The 19,996-nt window shown below is 36.5% G+C and overlaps 1 protein-coding gene across 1 annotated transcript in view; it reads left to right on the top strand.

Annotated features, from left to right (window-relative positions):
* IRAG1 (inositol 1,4,5-triphosphate receptor associated 1) overlaps nt 1-19,996 on the top strand; it is a 56,038-nt gene that overhangs the window by 23,637 nt on the left and 12,405 nt on the right. The window contains exons 3-13 of the mRNA XM_058806681.1: nt 1,905-1,982; nt 3,024-3,212; nt 8,178-8,278; nt 9,491-9,561; nt 10,897-11,070; nt 12,523-12,572; nt 12,981-13,022; nt 13,586-14,176; nt 15,977-16,055; nt 18,450-18,570; nt 19,415-19,445. Of these exons, the coding sequence (XP_058662664.1) occupies nt 3,144-3,212; nt 8,178-8,278; nt 9,491-9,561; nt 10,897-11,070; nt 12,523-12,572; nt 12,981-13,022; nt 13,586-14,176; nt 15,977-16,055; nt 18,450-18,570; nt 19,415-19,445 (1,329 nt within the window). The 5' untranslated portion in view covers nt 1,905-1,982; nt 3,024-3,143. The remainder of the gene's footprint in view (nt 1-1,904; nt 1,983-3,023; nt 3,213-8,177; nt 8,279-9,490; nt 9,562-10,896; nt 11,071-12,522; nt 12,573-12,980; nt 13,023-13,585; nt 14,177-15,976; nt 16,056-18,449; nt 18,571-19,414; nt 19,446-19,996) is intronic.

The following is a 19,996-nucleotide window of genomic DNA, read 5'->3' on the forward strand; positions in this document are numbered from 1 at the left end:
ATTAATTATCACACATCCTTATACTGAAATACCAAAATGCAGTACCCCTCACTTTGGCAGTGTAGTGAACTGCAGAAATGCAGTTGAGATGTGCAAAGATGGTGTTTGATTCAAGAAGCCTAAGAATATGAATAATTATGTGTAAGCTTCCACTGCTCCAATACAGTCCTCAGCACTGGGGTTTTCTGGAGTGGTACTAGGAAAAAATGGAAAGTCAGAAGAAATTTTCCTACTGATCAGCACAGAGATTTGAAGCTTATTCCTATTTGCAAGATATCTCTGTAAGGAAATCAGAATAGGGTTTTAATTGTGTTGGAGACAGCCTGAACTCAGTCCACTCCAAATCTGGGGGTTGTTAAGGTGGCATAAATTCATCTTTCTACCCTCTGTTTTCCCTTGGCTGTACTTTCTGTGCTGCATCTCTAGGACAACACAGCTTGGGATTTGTCCCTTTCTATTCTTAGACAAGCCTGATGATTTATTTCTTTTTCTTTTAAAGTTTTTTTGCTTTTTAAATCTGAAAAATGAACTGAAACTTGATGTGCTTCATAGCTCTTTCTTGTTTCAAGATAAGTTGCATTACTTTAAGTTTAGTATGTACTAAGAACTCAGTTTAGACTGGGAATAAACCACTTTGGTGCAATAGCTTCTACAATTCCATGTAGGACTGCAAGCATGCTTTGGCCATGACTTGAAACATTCCTGATTTTTCAGGCCCAGCATTGGGTTGAATGTATCAGAACCATAATAAATTCATAAGGGAAACACTAAGAGGGATTAGATAAATAGCCAGATTTATATTTTTTCTTTCTCTCTTTTTTTTTTTTTTATTTGAAGTTGAGTTCTTGCAAACTCTGAAATTGCGTAGGATGGCAGAATTTTGTAACAGAGATTAAAAGTAAGTCTGTGTCCCTTTTTTTAGTTACCTTGTTTCCATCTCAGTTTCATGTGTTGCTAATAGTTGGTGACTGGGTTTGATACAAAAAAAACTTAATTGTTGAATCATACAGCTGTTCAGTATCTGTCTAACCTGTGGATTTATTAAAATATACATAATCATAAATAGGTCTTTTCCATCCTATTGGGGACTTTATTGTTTTGCCTTAATAGCCATTTAAAAAAAAATTATTCCTAGAAAGTTTGCTCTTATTTGAAGTCAAAGGGGGATAAAATCATGATACAAACACGAACTACCACTTTTGTAGAGTTAGAAAACCACCTGTAACAGGTACATGTCTAGAAAAGTTTGAAACATGCTCTCCCTACAGCATGCAGTGCTCTGAAAAATCTTTATGCCCACTGTTCAAAAAGAGTTAGAGTCTGTATCTTGGTCTTCATAACAATGTCACATGTGCTGCATCTTTTTCAGAGCTGTTATTGAGGAACTGCAATGATATAATTACTTTTTTCTGAACACACGAATACTTGTGTAGGATCATTTTTACAATCTATTCATTCTGCATTATCATGTGAGATGGCCTTGTATTCCTCTTCTAGTGAAAGAGAAAATTAGGTTTCCAACATAATGTGAAATGAACATAATAAAAGCATGGGTCTTAGCTGCTTCCATAGTCCAAAGTTTTCACACATTCTGTAGGTTTTACAACACAGATTTTCTTCTGTGAGAGCTGAGGTGAGGGACTTGTCACTACTGAGACTGCTTCAGTGTTTCTTGTGAATGGTTTCGCCTCTTTTTGCTTTAATTTTAAAGCAACAGATGTATTTTGACAAATGAAATTGGCAACCTCAATAAACCAGCATGTTCCTGAATACATTTCTTTGCCCACCCCTGAAATGGAAAGGAAAACTGTAGCAGGTTCCTTTCCAATGCAGTAGGCAGCAGTTCCTGGTGGAGACACAGTGTGGGCACCAGGTGGCCTCAGCTGTGTGTGTGTGTCCTGCAGGCACCGCCGGGGAGTGCAGTGAGGCATTCATGAGGACACTGCTGAGGACAGCTCCCTGACTCCTGGGCAGGTGTCACAGTAAGTATTGCAACCCATCCACTGCCAATCCAAGGACTGATTTGTGCTTTGCACTGCTGATCCTCAGACTTTGGTGCAGTGTTGCACTTTCATGCTGATGTTACCCTTGTGAATGCATTGCCCCCCTTTGATACTAATAATGAGAATTTTCTCACCTAATAGGCAGTGATTTTTTTTTTTTCCCCTTCTTTGGGCATTTCTGCTGTTTTGCTTTGGAAGTGTCTTGCACCTTGTTGTCTTGTGCAGAGGTACACCAAGTCTTTTCACAATTCACCTTGCTCAAAGGAGAAGTGCCACCCTCTAGGGTTCCAGTTTTGATCCTCTGAGATCAGAGATCATGCTCTGTAGCATTAAGGCTATTAGTTACTAAAGGCATATTATGGAAGAGATGACTGAGAGGGGACCCTAGCAGTGTCTGTCAGTATCTGGATGGAAGTGTCAGAGGATGGATCCAGACTCTGCTTGGTGGTGCTGAGCAATAGGAGAAGAGGCAGGGGCAGAAATGGATGCACAGGAAGTTCCACGTGAACATGAGGAAGAACTTCTGAGCAGATTGCACTGGAACAGATTGTCCAAAGAGGCTGTGGAGTCTCCTTCACTGGGGATATTCAGGAACTTTCTGGATGCAATTCTGTTCCATGAGCTCTGGGGTGACTCAGCTTGAGCAGGGAGGTTGGACCAGATGACCCTGTGGTCCCTTCCAACCTGAACCATTCTGATGTTCTGTGATATCCAGGATATGGTAACAGGATGCTGTTCACTTCTTAGAGGATATTTAGAGAAGGCAGTTTGGTCACATCATAATGACAAAATGAAAATTGTAAGATGGAGGAAAGAGATGGAAATAGCAACAAGAACAGAAGGTTGTCTATTTTGAATGCATTTGCTAAGTTATACTTGACCTTGAAAGCTTTAGTTACTAAGACACAAGATAGCATTTTTAATTTAAACCCTAATACTGTTTGTTATTGTAAAGTGATCTCAGTTTTGGAGCATAGAGTTTTAAATGGATTTGATTTGTATTTTTGGAATCTAACCCAGCCTGCAGATCACGAGGCCTCGCAGAGCTTATGCCTTCAGGCTAACTTGAAACAGATACTGCCAGCAGTGCATGGTCCTCTTAGTCAACCTTGCAGCTCCACGTGCTTCACGCTGCCCACCATGCCAACCTTACCTGAAGACAAGGGACAAGCAAAAGAGGCCCAGCACAACAGCTCTCCTCCAGCCAAAGTAAGCTCTCTTACTTGCAAAGGTGTTTTCTGACACTTGCTGGAAACCTGAGGCTGAAACCTGTCTGTGTATATTTAGGGGTTTATGAAATCAAATCTATTTGTTGCTCTGTATTAGGGTGTTTTGCTTAATTGATGAAGCTATGAATGATCCTTCAGCTGAAATCCTTTGAGTTCCTCAAATATTTTATAGCCTAAGGGATGAGAACTTAAATTGCTCAAGTAGTTGTTTATCATTTTGAACTGGAGGCTTATAAATGGTTCAGAACAGACAGATATATATCAAAGCTGTCCAAAAATGACCTTTGTGATGTTATTAAAGCAAACTTTAAACTTTGAGAACAGAACTTAGGCTTGCACTTCAACAACTAGTGTTGCTTTTACAGATATAGAGGATGTTATGCAACTCATGTGTGTGTGAAAGATGGAGATGGGCTTTTTTGGTTTGCAGTGTTTCTCAGTGCTTTATTTGCCACAGCAGTAGATGATCAGACACTGGAACTAGTGAGAGGCAGGTGGGTGTTCCTCAGGCATTTCATCAGTTTGCTTCAAATTTGTGTGGCATCTCCATGTCTTGACGTGTTTTCATTCCAGATAAATATGAAAAATCAGTAACAGATGGGTCTTCCCTATTTGCAGTAATCTATACCACAGATAAAAAGTAGCTTCATGCTTTAATAAACTGAGGTTGGATTTTTTGTCTGTTGTTAGCTGAAGAACCTTACTGTGATTAGGAAATCACAGGCTAATCAAATAATTAGTTTTTATGCAAACTGGTGTAAAGAAAGAGAGGCTTTATTGTCTGGCACATCCTCAGTTAAAGATGAGACACTGCCATTGGTTTTGGGGACACTAAATTCCAGACTTTGGGTGAAAACATCCTCTACTTTAACATTGATGGAAAATACTGGCAGCAGTGAGCTCTGCAGTGATTTGTCCTGCCTTCCATCTAAGCTGCACATGTGCTGAGTGTTAATTTCCTGCCTTAAGATAACACCCCAGCTGGATACAAATTCATCAAGACTACCATCTGATAACATCTATTAGCTGAAGAAGATTTTATTGGGGGTTTTTAAACTCACCTATGTGAAAGGTATTTTAGTACAAAAGACTTGCTGTATAAAACCTATTTAGAGATGAAAAATATGAAAATCTAGCAAACATCAGTGATTCTAATCCTGAATGTGCTTGTCAAGTGGGAGAAATTAAAATTTCCAACCTCCTAATATAAAAGCATTAAAATTTTAATACATTTTTCAGGCCTTTTAGATGTAGGTCTTAAATGGGCTGTGGTAATGTGATCGTTCATGAATCAAGTCACTGTGCAATATGCTTCATTTTAGATAGTGATTATTTTTAGGTGCAAAATTGTGGTGGAATGATTCTAACCAAAACACTGCTCATAAGCCTACTTAAGGTTTGCTACTAGCCAATGCTGTGAAAATTTGGTCTTGTTCATAGCTGTTGTCACTCTTGGCCCTTGCTGCAGGTCAAGTTCTACAGCCTGACTGTAAGTCACTCTAAGTAAAACATCTTATTGTGAGATAAGGACTTGCAAGCAAGGAGAGGGCATCAGAAGGAGCTGAAAGCTGCTGAATTTGTTTTCTGCCATTTAAAACTATTTTCAAAAAAAAGTTTGAAATTTCTTCTCATCTAGAGTGCTGTCTGGTGCCTATCACCTTCCTCATTCTCTTTCAGGAGAATCTTTCCCACCTTTTTCCTGCATGCCCAAATGCACAGATTGCAAAACAGTTCTGACAAAAAGAAAATGAATATCGCATGTTCATTTAATGTTTAATGTCAAATGTTACATCACATGTAGCTTTCTGCATGCTTCAAGTATGATCATGCTTTTACATGATGGGAAGGCCTGGGTTCTATGTCTCAAATTTATTTTGAGAAAACAAATGTTTTCATTTCAGTATTTCTTAATGCAGCCTGTGTTTTTCTGAAGTTCAGTCTAGACTTTTAATTAATATCTAAGAATATGGACAGGTTGCAGAGGGTTTTCTGTTTCCTAGTTTTCTGTTGTTTTGGGTTTTTTTCCGCAGTGCTTTAAAGAATTCAGGTGTTATGCAGTAAAGCTCTGTCACCTGGCATGGTAGGTCTTTCAGTAGAGTATCTTTGTATTCCTTCTCCCCTCACCATCCCGTTCATGTAAAAATCACCTGAATTTGTCTGGATTATAAACATTTCAAAAGCACATTCTCTGTATGCTTAGTGAGGGCCTGGTAGAACTTAACAGCCAGAATGTCTGGAGGTTCTACTTCCATCCCTGATCCTCGTGGTTGTTCTGTTATGGACCAAACTGCCTGTGCCACCCTCTCAGCCTTCCACATGCCTCCCTGCAAGTCTGGATGGCTCCTGGTCACCCATGTGGAGCAGTTCCCTCCTGAGCCACAGAGGTGGAGTCAGTTTTACCCCAATTTTTTTTTTTTTTTTTTTTTTTTTTTTTTTTTTTTTTTTTTTTTTTTTTTTTTTTTTTTTTTTGCGTGGGAGGGCTTTGGACAAAAAGGAAGCAAAGAGTTGGGTAGCAGGGAACCACTGGTAGTAGGAGATGAGGCAACTGTTGGGAATAGTTGAGGAGCAGACGGGTCTGGAAGCTCCCAAGGGAGCAGAGTTAAAGGCACACAAATAAGAAGATAATGGAACTCTTCTGTGACATCTCTGTAGGGTTGTACAGCACTGCACTGTTGTGAGGCAGCTTAAGCTTCCTGTTAAAGCTTCTCTTCCAAGGCCTGTGTAGGGCAGCCTGAGCACTGAGAATCTGTAACAATTCCTTGTGATTTGAGCCAGCTGGCCCTGCAAAGAGCTTCCTGCTCTGGCTGTTCCTGCCCCTCTCCTGGACAAGGCAGGCTTGGACAAACGGGGCCATGAGGTTTCACTTGTGTGGATCCTGAACTCCTATGGCTGCTGACCAGGATTAGTGTTTTCTACCTGACCTGAACTAGCCTTGACTGCAAACTCTTTTTTTTTTTTTTTTTTAATGAGCTGTTTTTAGAGTCCTAAAATGGGCTTGAGTGACTTCAAGGCTGTTACATCATTCAGAAGTTTTTGCTTTCTGGCAGTCACAAGATTAGTAAAAACACTGTGCATGTGTGTTCAGCTGCTTTGCCCTACAAGCAGGGGAGTCACCTGAGTTTTGTGACTGACAAAATATATTGTCACTTTTTAACGTTTTCAAGGATATTACTAAAAATTGCTTCCAAGCTATTGTCAAAAAATGTCACTTGTGCATTTGAATCACATATGCTTTGGGATTTTAACATTTTCAGAATTGCAATGATATTTTTCCTAAATTTTAATCTTCACAGTGTTTTCTTGGCATGTTCCCCATCCTGCTCTCCTGTGACTGACAAAGTGAACTTGCCAAGGCAGTTCATATGAAAATTATGAGTATGGAAGTGTGAAGCTGCTTGAAAAAAATTTTAATAAAAAAAATTTGCTATTTACAGTAGAATCAAGAATCCTAACTCAGGTGTCCCAATCAAGGCCTATTTTTAGTTGCCTTTGAGAGGTAAAAGGGTTATGCTATGTATTTTAATGTTATGCCATTTCCCGTATATTGTAGAGTCCTTTTACTTGATCAGAAAATGTTCAAAAAGAAGAAAATGCAGCACTGGGAGAGATGTTGCAGGGAGTTCTATGGTAAATGACAGAAATTAGCAGTCAAGTAAGAATCAGCTTTCTTATGGAATAGAATAGAATGGTTTAGGACAGAAGAGACCTTTAAGGTCATGCAGTTCCAACTGCTCTGTTATGGACAGGGACCTTCCACTAGAGCAGGTAGCTCAGAGCTCCCCCCAGCCTGGCCTGGAACACTTCCAGAGTCTAAAATTGACTTACTAAACTGCAATTTATTCATTCTGTTAATGCCTAAATTAGTGCTATTGCCACAGATTTTTCTTACCTGCCTTACAAATTTCTTGTGAAGCTTTGGGATGTAGTTTCAAGGAAATTGTAGACTCCAAATAACAAACTAAAACAAAACTCTCATGTATATCAGTGCCTAGCAGAAGCAATTAGGATTTGAGAATTTACAAATTATTCTTTAAATTTTAGAAGTCACTTGACAGCAGCTCACTGCCTCTGCTGGGACGCTTTCCCTTGAGCTGTTTTCTGGTTTTAATCTGAACACAATACTTGGGGTAGAAGTAATCATTTTCTTAGCACATATGAGACATCCACATTGATTTATGCCAACTTGATGCATCTCCGCTTGTGATATCTCACAGGAAATGGATTATTTTTCTTCAGCTGAATGGTATAATTATGCAGACGGTGTGAGATTAAGTTCTTGAGGCAAGGTCTCACATTTAAGCAGGCAAGCACATACTAATATTCAGTACCAGCTTGCCAGTTTCTTTTATCACTTAAAAATTATATTTTATTTAATTAAATTGTTAAATTATGTTTTTTTTAAATATGTTACCAAGTAATCTGAGGGAAAACCATGTGGTGCTCTTAACAAGATAACTTTAAATTATTTTCTGGAGTTTTGAGTATTGTGTACACTTAATACTGTGTTTTATTCAAGCTTTCATTATACATTACTATCATTTGGAGGGTTTGTGTGCTTAATTTAGCCCTGTTATACAGAGCCGCTTTTCACTCTTGCATTCAGCTCATAAATTCACCAAACTCTTGGACATGTACTTCACTAGAGGAATGGTTTGCTGTGTGCAAAACCAGTCTGTGACTGCATTTTTAAAGCTTTCTCATTAACTCCATGCTTATTGAATTTGGCTTGCGTGCATTAAAAGTTTTTAAAGAAAACAGATATTCCAGGTCTCCATCATGTCTTCAAGTTTGTTTTGTGAAATTACAGCTAATTATGTCTTTTTAAATTACTTTTTCTCTTTTAGGTAAATTGAGAAATACATATTGTTTTCCACACAGACAGTCAATGTTCAGTGGTTTAAATTTCTGTTTAACTTCATTTTTATATTTGTCATACACCATTCAGGACACAACTGTTGAAGGGACAACATGCAGCACACCTTCTATTGTTCTTCCAGAGAATGCTGTTACTCCAGATGTAGAATTTGATAAAAATCTGGTTAACAGGTACTGTATGATACATTACCAATCCATTCATCAATTTCAGGGGCTCTGTTTCTAAAACATTGCTCTGAAATGTATGTTGTGTGAAAATATTAATGCTGTATCTCTGTGAGTTGGTCATATTGCCTTTGCATTTTGAGAATGGTGTTTGGGATGCAGGTGGAGGAACAGGAATATAACTGAGACTAAAAGAGAAGAGTAACACAGAACATTGAGCCTGACAACCCCACTCACTGAGCTGGACAACTTAAATATCTAGTTTGACCACTGTGATACAATGGATTTAAAGCAGTTTTGGGCCCATTCACATAGATGGGACAAGAATACCACCTTGAGGTTAAGCATTTGTGAAAGTAAGTCATTGAATAGAAGTAGTAATCTTGTTTGAAGTTGAAAACTTCAATTCAGTTTTCAGTTATTATATTTACTCTGATAAAGCCTACTTCCTGACCTGGGCTTTTTAATTTTATTGACCTGCCACTAAACTTAAAATATGGGGAAAAAAACCATATAAAAATATATTTTGTAAATCTATAATTTGTTTGTATTTTAAAAAGTGTGCTGCTCCAAACTTCAAGATTAGGTTAGAGTCAGAATTTATCTGCAGCCCTTCAAAGGCAGAATTTTTGCAGGATCAGTATTTACATTTCTGCAGTTGTTTGAGACTTTTACTTGGTTTGCAGTTTAGAAAGATTCTATGGGAGTGTCAATGTGGGAGCCTAAGGAATTATTTTAGCCATAAAATTTAGTTAAAGAAGCAGTAAAAATTCAGAAAGACCAAGTCTTTTGGGGGTTTTTGTTGGTAATTGGTTTTTTGTTGGGCTTTTTGGGGTTTTTTTTGGTGTTTTTTTTTTTGTTTTGTTTTTTTTGGGTTTGCGGGGGATTTTTGCTATATGCCATTTTTACATTATTTTTAAGTGATGGTAATAATCTACAGAAATGTACAGGTTTTTTCCAAAGAAATCAGGTTCACAGTGAATGAGATTAATAGCAAATTTTAGAATTTCTTTGTTGGATCAATTTCTGCAATTTTCCTTCTTTCCACAATCTCTTCCATTTTCCACTTGTTTGGAGATGAGAGAAACTGCAATACATGCTTTTTGTCTTAATTTTTAAATCAAAGGGCTTTCATTTTAATATTAATTTTTAATAGGTAATTATGACCTCTTTTTGGTGCCATACTCCATGATTTTTTTTGTTCACTTTTCTCCATAGGCCTCGGAGTCCCCATAGGAGACATTCTAACCGTGCCACCAGGAATTCAACAAGTTCACTGACTTCTTTTGGTAAGAAGTGATTATTCATTTCAGTTAGGATGTATTCTCAGAAAATGTGGCATGCAATGAAAACCTGTATAGAGAGTCTGACTATTGACCACAATTTCTTTCTCTGTGCACACTGTATAATGCATGCACAGGGAACGCTGCTGGGATGTTGAATTGTGATCATGAGTTTGTAAGTGAACTGCATGCAGACCAATTTAGGGAAATACATACATTGTTACTTTCAGAAATTGTTAATTGGTGCATTAGCTTAACATCTTTAGAAGGCTCAACATATACATGCTTTATTTCTTGTAGAATACAAAATACTGGTTTTGCTACACTTGAGCTTCTCTTTTGTTGGCACAGGAAAAGTGTCATGGGACGTCTTGTCTCTCAAACTTCCAACACACAAATTTGAGTTTAAACCAAAACAGATATTTCACTGAAATTAGATTGCTTTACATATTCAATCTGTAAGTATGGTTTTTGACATCCTTGAAACTGAACTAAATTTAAGGAAATTAAAGCCAAAGGACTTCTCTCTCCCCCTCAAAAAATCAATCAAAAACTAATAGTGAAACAACTCCACACCCACAAACAAAAAACTCTTGAGTTTTTGCTGCTTGCTTAAATCCTTAACTTTTCTGAAAACTGATGGTTCTGTAATGGCTCTTGTCAAATTTTAAAATATTTTTCTCATATTACCTGATGACTTTCCTCCCCCTCATCCAAGCTGTTCTTTAGATGTTCATAAAGCCATTTAGACTGACTCACACAGAAAGGACCTTTCTGACAACTGCCTGCTTTCTTTGCTGCATCATAGGCTGGAGAAATGTAAAAATTGGTGCTCAAACTTTAGCGTTTTCAACCAATTTAAATGCCACAGATTAATGAAGTGTTAAATTAATTGTTAAAACTATCGTGCATAAATCTTTGCTGGCTGAGTTTGTGGGTTCTTAACCATGAAAAACTGAACATGAAAACTCCATGAAGAAGCTCAGTCTGCAACAGAAATGCCATTACTGTAAGTTGAGATGGATCTAATGGCACTTTTATTTAGAAATGAGAAAAACTGCATTGGAGACACAGCTGGAAAAGCCAGTTTCACATATTCAGAGAATTTTTCATCACAGTGAAATAATCTTAGTGGATTGCCTGTGGTTTTGAGGACTTGCTCTAAACTTGGGATTGTAACAACATAAGGAATGAGCAGACATTAATTTTTTGTTCCATGCAAGCTCAAAGCTAAATTTATAGGTATAAATTTACAGGCTTGCTTTGAACTTGTTGCTCTTAGATGCCACAATATACCTGGAAATGGAAGGTCCAGCTCTAATTCTAACATTTTCTACACAGACAATAGTGGTCATGTGATTGATCTGGTGAATGATCCACTACCAGATGTCAAAATCTCAGAGGAAGACAAAAAGAAGAACCTTGAATTGTTAGAAGAAGCAAAGAAAGTGAGTGAGAGGTTCCTAACACGCAGAGGCAGGAAGTCAAGAAGCAGCCTCTCAGAGTCACCCACAGGTAGGGGCAGATCCTGAAAACCAGATTTTATATTCTCCTTCAAACATCTCTAAAGGCAAACATCTCCTGCAATCTATACATTGCTGCTGTTGCCATACTCTTGGTTAATTTGAAGGTCAGAATCCCTCATGTCCTCCACAAGGTTGCACAAAAACAGAAATGCCCCATCCATGTACCCAGAGGTGTCCGGGTAAAATGGTGTAAAGTTGCACTGCAAACAGTGTAACAAGGCATGAAATATTTCTATTGAAAAGTGAAAAATGCTCACAAATTGTTGTTTAAATGAAATTCCAGTGACTAGAATTCATCCTGGGAAAAACATCCCCTCCAGACACAATTACACTGCCTCTTATTCTGAACATAGCCATAAACTAAGGTAAATGGACCAGATCCTCCTTTAAAAACAGCAGAATAAACTGTTTTGTTCTAGAATGTCAGTTGAAATTACTTTTCCTTTTATTTGAAGTGTTTTAAAACTGGAACAAAATGCCATTTTACCATGAAATAGGACTTTCATTTTGCTTTGAAATGCCATTTCAAACTCTCTGGAGGAAAAAAAAAAAAACCCACAGCTATATATCACCTCTTTTTATCCTAAATTCCTCATGAATCGTGTCTTGTGCTGTCTCCCCTCAGTGCTTACAGTATCAGAAAACTGAAGAGAGCAAGGATTCCCTGTATCAATAGAAATTTATCAATTTTTGACAAGTATAAGACATGAAACATGCTTTAAACTCCTAATTGCCAAGTACAGCCTGGCAATTAAAATGACTTATCAGGTTCTGGACAAACACATGACTATGATGTTGAAGCTTTAATCTCATCTGAATTGTAAAAATACAGAAGGTACAAGCCTAGAAAGTAAAATCACCTTTTCATTTTGTTTATGCCTTTGTTCTAATGAAGCAGTTTCCCCTACTCTTAGTCCTAAAGTTGCACCCATAGCATCTCAGAGCAATTCTCTCTCTCCCACTTCCATCAAGTAAAATGATCATGAATCATTAAGGGGAAAAAAAGACCTCCAAGATCATCAAATCCAATCATTTGCAGGCTCAAACTTTAACATATAAAAGCTCACAAAAAAAGCATTTGTTTAGTATTTCTTGAGAAGAGTAGATTTAAGCATCTGGTCCTGAATACGATGAAGCTCTGAATGCATACAAAATAGATTTTTAAATATACATATTTTTATTATATTTTTATTGCTGTGGTGTTGCAAGTTCACATGTTCTATTTTTTAAATTTTGTCAATACAGACTTTTGAGAAGCTTTAATGATGTTTCATTTGCTATGGGTTTGATTTTTTTTTTCCTGTTTCAATAGTATTTTTGGCATTTGAATTTTTGTCCATGTATTATTGGAAACTGTGCGATATGGATTTGGTAATGCTATGTTAGTAAAAATTTTGAGCAGAATACCAGGATATGCCCTAATTATATGTGTATCTTTCAGGATCTGATGCATGCACAGCCACTAGTATTGAGTCAGTGTCTTCAGGGCAGGTAAGAGCTGAATAGTCTGTGCAATAATCTGATTATTATTATAATATGTTGCCCTTTTAGTCCCTGATAAAAATTATATGTTTGGAAAACCATTTTATATATCAAAATTGGATTACTGGTACTTTCTCTGTACAGCAAGGGACAAATAAATATTTAGTCTGAAGACAGAAATCTATGAAGGAACAAGACCTGAAAGATCATGAAGATTTGTTAAGTGTGGAAAATAGAAAAAGATGCAATATAACCCTAATGTATGAAAAAGCTAATCCCTGAAGTTATTTCATAAATAAATACAATAAGCAATGTAAAAATGATGAGATTCAAAGTTCAGCTGTTAATATCTATATCTAATGTTAGATAGGTGTGAAACAGAACCTTGTAAGCAGTTTTTTCAATCTTTTTTGCTAGAATAACAGAATTGTGAAAGAGGATGACAGGCAAACTGCAGAGGTAAGTGTTTCACATTGAGAGCTGAACAGTGTGCTGGTTTGTCTTAGGACACATATGATTTACTGATGGGACTGAAAATGCTGAAAGATTGTTCACTGGGTGAAAAGAAAATTACACTGTTTTAAGCAATTATGAAGCATCTGCAAAAGAAGCGTAGGACAGTGGGCTTGCCATTTGATCTTTTCATCCTATCATGCACCCTGCTCTAGCTCAATTAAAATCAATATACTAAATAACTTTAAATATCTGCTATAGCCATTTTGGTGTATGTCAGTGGTTTAGACTTGCCATGACATTAACATGCTGAGGAGCTTGGCTTTAGGAGGATTGATGTAATTGACTCTGGAATGGGAGAGGTTAACTCAAAAGTTCAGAGAGGAGATTCCAAAGTCAATATTCTTTAAGTGCCTTTAAAAAATTATTTCTTTTGTCAAGAGCACATATTCAAAAGCAAATGTCACTGAAAAGGAAATGGCTTTTTACAATGAAAATCTGTCCTTGGGCAGGGGAAAAGAGGAATCTGGACTTGATTCTCTGTTTCATGTGTGTCCCTGTACTTTCAGAATGCTGCAAAAGGATTAATTGATCGAAGGCAGAATGATCAAAGAAAGATTTCTCAGGGAAGGTTGGTTCCTCGTTCTGCTGGCTTTGAAAACTCCAAAGAGAAGCTCTCACACCAAAAGGAAAACTTTGATCCACGTAAACATATGGATACTTTACCTAAATTCTCCCCTTCAGCTGGTGATGGTGGCAGAATGTCTCTTAATACTTGTGTGAATGTTTGTGAAAATGAACTTGGAAAATCATTCCTCAAGAAAGGGAAGGAAAATGATGTTCCTTTAAGAACCCATCTACCAGGACCAGGAATAGGAAATATGGACTCAAAGCTAAAAATTCCTGTTCCAGAAATGAGGGACCATAAAGTTCCATTTAAACCAGAATTTAAACTGTGTGGACTGCGTCCTCCTCTATTACGGGCTGTGTCCTGGGATAGCTTGGAGCCTGGACAGAAAGAGAAAAACCCTTTAAAATTACCCTCTGAGGAAGATAAAAGCTTTCTTGGTAATAAATCCAACAATCAGGTAAAAGCATTCAAAGACCTTCAAATCCAAGTTCAGCCAGTTCGAATGCAGAAGCTGACAAAGCTCAGAGAGGTAAGTTCTGTCATCAGCTGTATCCTGTTTTAAAAAGGCATTTTCATACCCTACTAAACTTTTAACTTGTTTAGAATTATTTTTATCACTGCAAGAAACAGACAGTGATAAATTGGGAAACAGTTTCAGCATAAACAACACAAAATTGATCATGTTTTTTCTTTGCAACTTTTCTTTACTAAATTGTAACCTGTAAGTAAATTCCATGGAATTACTCTATTTCTTAGTTCTCCTCAGGTATGCATCAAGTGCACTGTGGTACTTCACGGTGTACATATCCATGTGCTCTTGCATGTTTATATTTGAAGATCTCAGAGGACAGGAAATGGGTTTGTAATGATTAGTTGGTTATTGAACTGTCTCAGAAAATGTTTCAAAGTGTTCAGAGATGTAGAACTGGGCATCTCTGACAGCAAGGGCAGGTAGAGTATGTCCAGATTTACAGTTCCTAATTATAACCTGCTGCAAATCTGTCAGCTTCTAAATGAGTAATCTGTTGTTAAATAAATTCCTAAATAGTAAGTAATTAAATCCTAGGAAAAAAAGCAAAAACTTCATGAAATGATAAATCACCAATAGAAAGCAGTGAACATGTATCTATTGCTAATAATGCCTTTTGAAAGAAAAAAAAAAGAGGCAGCAGGTACTTTCCTGAACACCCTAATAAGGAGATTTTCCTTAACCCCCAGTAGTTAATATTTTAAGATGAATATAAGGCTGACAGGTGAGGACCTCAATTCTGAACTTTGATTAATTAATTCCTATTGTATTGTTTGGGAATGGCAGCTTCATTATTCATCTCTTCCTGTTGATATAACACACACATTCTTAGTGTGTATGTACTGGAAGTTTTGATTATAGGGCCCCATATAATTCCAGGAGCAATTCTTCCCTGTGAGGGGGCTGAGGCCCTGGCACAGGGTGCCCAGAGCAGCTGTGGCTGCCCCTGGATCCCTGGCAGTGTCCAAGGCCAGGCTGGATGGGGCTTGGAGCAGCCTGGGGTGGTGAAGCTGTCTCTGCCCATGGCAGGGGCTTTGTAACCACATGATCTTTAAAGTCCCTTTCAACCCAAGTCATTCTATAATTCTTTAATTCTATCATTTTGAATGACCTAGAAACTGATAAGCACAAACAAGAGAATAAAAAAAATTTTTGCAACATGATCTATAATTCCAGTTAGGCAAGATTTGAGCTCTGTCTCCAGTGGGAATTGTCTACTCATAAACAAAACCAGGTATTTGTGAATTTAAACATGTGAGAATATGAAAGAAAATGAGGAGATGATAAAAGGAGAAATAAGACAACAAGGTTTAATCCTTGAGAGTGCATTTTTCCCTACCTGTAAGGAATAGAGGTAGAACACAGTAACAATGAAGCATCCCAAGTTCTGGTCTTAATAAAGTCAAAGTCTCATATGTAGGATTTTCTGAATTTCTTGTGTTATCTGGGATACTTAGTTATTACTGTGGCTATATCAAAATTACTTTTTTACTGTCAGGTACTGAAGCTGTCACTTACCAAAATTCTACATATCTACTTGAATAAGGGGCACATTTCACAAATCTCTGTTTGCATGACCAGGAATTTTTCTAAATAATGCCTGTATGGAATTTGAAATATGTAATATTCTAGAGTGTGTGTGAATTTATGAGTATCCTGGTATGTAGCATCTGACTGTAATGTAATGCAAATATCTCTATTATGTTTATTAACTAAAGTAAGTGTTTTATTTACATGTGGCAGGGATATTTAAATTGAGATTTGTAGTTTAGTTAGAAATATTGTTGTTTCTCTTCACAGGAGCATATTTTGATGAGAAATCAAAATTTAGTTGGACTTAAACTTCCTGAACTTAGTGAAGCAGCGGAACAGGAAAAAGGTGCAGTATCATAAAAACTGGAAAGAATGTTTGTTATATACTGATTTTTATAACTCACTGTTATGTGGGGGTGAGGAGAAAAAGTCTTAAAATCTTCAATTGCTAGAATAGTTAAAGCAGTCATGGAGAACAGTAATAAATTATCAACAAGAGAGACCAATAGCGGAAAGTACCTCATTTTCTTGATGATTAGAACCAAGAAGATACTGTAGGTATTATTATAACCAAGGGAAAAGATGCACATGTGGAATGGAGTCTGGCTTGTACCTAATAGCTGTAGGACTGAAGTTTCAGTAACTTTCTGTAAAAACATTTCAGCAGTGATGGACTAAATAGATGTAAGTTCTGCAAGATACTATGGTCATAAGGGTGAGTATTATCCCTGGGAGTATAAATAAGAGATGGGATGCTTTATTCTTTTTTTTAATTATTATTTTAGTGTATGTGTGGCAAGTATTGAAATGGCATTTTCACTTCTGGTCTACATTTCCATGTCAATGTCAATGACAAAATGTAAGGCCAGAAAAGAGTCATAAAGGTGTTTGAAGGACTGGAAAAATATGCCTTGCAATAAGTAGGATTTTTTTAACCTCAATTTCTGTGATTTTGAAGGAAAAATAAAGGAAAAGACTTTAAAACTCTACATAAATGAAGAAAAAGAAATCTGGCACCAAATATTTTCTCCAATCTAAAACAAGCAAAAAAGATTTGATGCCTGTAGCTGCATTTAAAAAGATTCAGAATAAAGAGTAAAGATATGAACCTGAGGATAATTCAACATGTGGAAGAGTTAATTAGCAGTACTGCTTAGCTAAAATATTTAAACCAAATATGTCAACCTAAAATATTTAAGCCAAAACTATATATTTGTTTGGAAGTAGTTAATTCAGAACTTGTTCAGTGCGACATTAACTGAAATGAAGATGGTTACTATGAAAGGAGCTGAAACTGATTGTCCAAGATTTAATCCAATGACAATTTCAATTTCTTTTAATACAGTAATACAATTTTGCTAATTCATACATTTGCACTGGGGCTAGCTCATCAGCTTTAAAGTTCCTGTTATACTCAGAGATGGTTGAGACACAACATTTCATGTTATGTCTGGAAATGGACTCATTTTCAGTGTGAATGAATAAAGATGAAAAAGGCTTCCTGTCCTCTATATTTAGTGATTGTATCTTTGAATTATTAGATATGATGATATTATTCCTGTCACTCTGTTAATGTATAATTTCCCAGAAATTATTTAGCAGGCTCTGTTTGAAACTATAAAATAGTTGCCATTTTACCAGCCTGCTACATAATTTTGGCAGGTTTGGAAATCTTGAGGAAAACATTGTGAATAAAATAAGCATTATTTTATCCAGCTTCTCAACATGGATCTCATGAGTATCAGAAGCTTTTTCTAGTCCAGTAAGTTTTCTAAATGGTAGCCAGAACTTTAAGGGTCAACTCCTTGTCCTCAGTGAGGAAAACAAGCAAGGGGTCAAATTCTTAGTGAATTTGTTAGGGAGACCTACTTCCTTACATTGTCATAGAAGCCACCTTTTCAACTGGAGTGGTAATTTTGCTTAAACAATAGGAAATAGTCAGATACTTCATTATTACTGTTATGAATCCAATGTACTGTCTCCATCATGGTTTTTATCAATGACAAGTTACTGTCACCTGAGTAAACACAACTCTGCATCTACACCGCTAAGTGGAATGGATTAATTCTGGTGTCAGACTGGATTTTATGGGGATACATGTGACTGTTTTTAAGTAAATACTGGATTTTTTTTTAATATAAAGCAAATGCACAAAACTAAAATGTAGCTGGAAAGAATCTCTCCTTCCGTTCCATCTTTCATGTTAATGCTCTCCAGATTGACACACTAATTACATGGCAAGTCTAAGAATTCTTCTGTTAAACTTATGAACAGGAGAACTGTTCAAAGATTCCTTCCCAAGTCTGGGATTAAGGCTGGGAAATCTGCCTTTCCAACAGGAGAGTCCTTCATGAAATTCTGGTAAGACAGAAGGAGATAAGGGAACTAATATATGTGAAATTAAATAGAATTAAAGTACAGAAGCTAAGTAACAAGAATTTTAAAGAAGTGTTAGCCATGTCTTGGTCCTTATGAAAGTGACAGAATCAGAGAATGTAAGTATAACCTTTATATCCTGTTTCAATTGACATACAGTGCAAACAGGTACCTGATGAAATTTATAACAATAAATGGTGTACAAAATCTGTAGTATGGTACATTACACTACATCTTGGCAGGTGGCATTTAAAGCCTTAGAAAATTACAGTATTCCATTACAAAATCTCAGCTAAAATATTCCAGAAAAGAATGTGTGACTTTTCAAGTAACATAATTTTTTTTGATCTGAAAATGTCTTTAGGCCCTTCACCTCTGCCTTCACCCACTGAAGAGGAAGAGACAAAGAGCAGCTCTGATGTCATGCCCAGCATTCCTGATGTATTGCTGCGAAAACTAAGAGTGCACAAATCCCTTCCAGGAAGGTAAAAGCTCATTAGAAGAGGAAACACATCATCCAGGAGAAGGCACACTAATGGTCTCCAGCCAATTTCTCTCCATTCATTCATAGGGAGATAAATTATTGCATCTTAAAATGTGCAACACAGATTTACTGAAAAATTCTGGGGAATGCACCAGTTTCCAGTAACTGGCCAACTTTTAAAATTAGTTTGACAGTTCTACATAGAAATCCTTAAACCTTAATTGCATGCTACAAGTAGATTTTCATACAGATTTTTCCACTCCTGGTTTCCAGGACTGGTGCTGCAGATATGTACTCATATTGAAAATATTATTTCTCACCCCCATGAAAATTATCAGGCCAGATGATGCTTTCCAATGGTAGAATTTGGGCATGTAAAAGTTCTGCAGTTTTTCTTCAGTTGACAATTTTTTAGAGAAACTGAGTTTATTTTGCAAATGTAGTTGAAGGACTCACTTGTGAATTCTCTGATTTGGACTTTCTGAAACGTTAAAACAATCCCAAAATATTCAGCCAAAAATGATTCCTCCATTCAGCCACGTGGTTATGTAGCAAAACCACCAGAGCCTTCAATTTTCTGAGCTGTCAATAAGGATTCTCTGTGCAGGTGAAATAAATATTTAACAATTATGGTGAAGGAATTGTTATATACACTATTTTATATAAATGAATGCATGAGGTGAAGAACTTCTTAGAGACCATTGCTTGATTGTAATCGATACAGAAAAGTAGTGGAAAACTCTGGAAACTCAAACATAATTTTGTTGTTCAATTAAGTATTAGAATAGCTTTGTTTTTAGAGAAAAAACTCATTAAAATGTGAATTTTTAAATTTTTATTTCTAGCTCCCCACCACTCACTGAAAAAGAAGTTGAGGTAAGTATGCTATTATTTTAGATGTGTTCCAATTTTAAGTGCTTATTTTAAGTCAAAGTGTGGTTATTAGAATGAGGTAATTGGGTGATTTTTTTTCCCCCAAAATATATTTCTCATTTTAAAAAAACCAATAACAAAACACATGGAACTCCATCAAGACAACAATTTTGTGAAATATGAGCAATAGAAATTGTAAAACACCAGAGTAGGAGTAAGCAAAATATTTGTGTTGTTCATAACAAAATAGTAATTCACTTTGGAAATAGTTTTAATATTCTAAAGTAGTAAAAAAAAAGGAAAGAGATTAAATAAGACCAGAAACTCAGCAATTTAAATTGCATTTTTATTAGCTTTGGGGCATTTTTAAATAATATCCTGCTGTTAGTTTACATAATTTTTGCTCTCTCAGTTCAAGGCAATAATTTTGTTTGCAGGTCTCTCTTTATCTTGTAGCATTTTTTTTTTTATATTTTAAATCACATACCAGTGAGGAAAAAGATCTTTTTTTACAACACTGCAATTTACTGGAGCTGTTGGTGCCTTGTGCTTTG

The sequence above is a fragment of the Ammospiza caudacuta genome, chromosome 6, assembly GCF_027887145.1.
Source record: "Ammospiza caudacuta isolate bAmmCau1 chromosome 6, bAmmCau1.pri, whole genome shotgun sequence".
NCBI classification, from domain to species: domain Eukaryota; kingdom Metazoa; phylum Chordata; class Aves; order Passeriformes; family Passerellidae; genus Ammospiza; species Ammospiza caudacuta.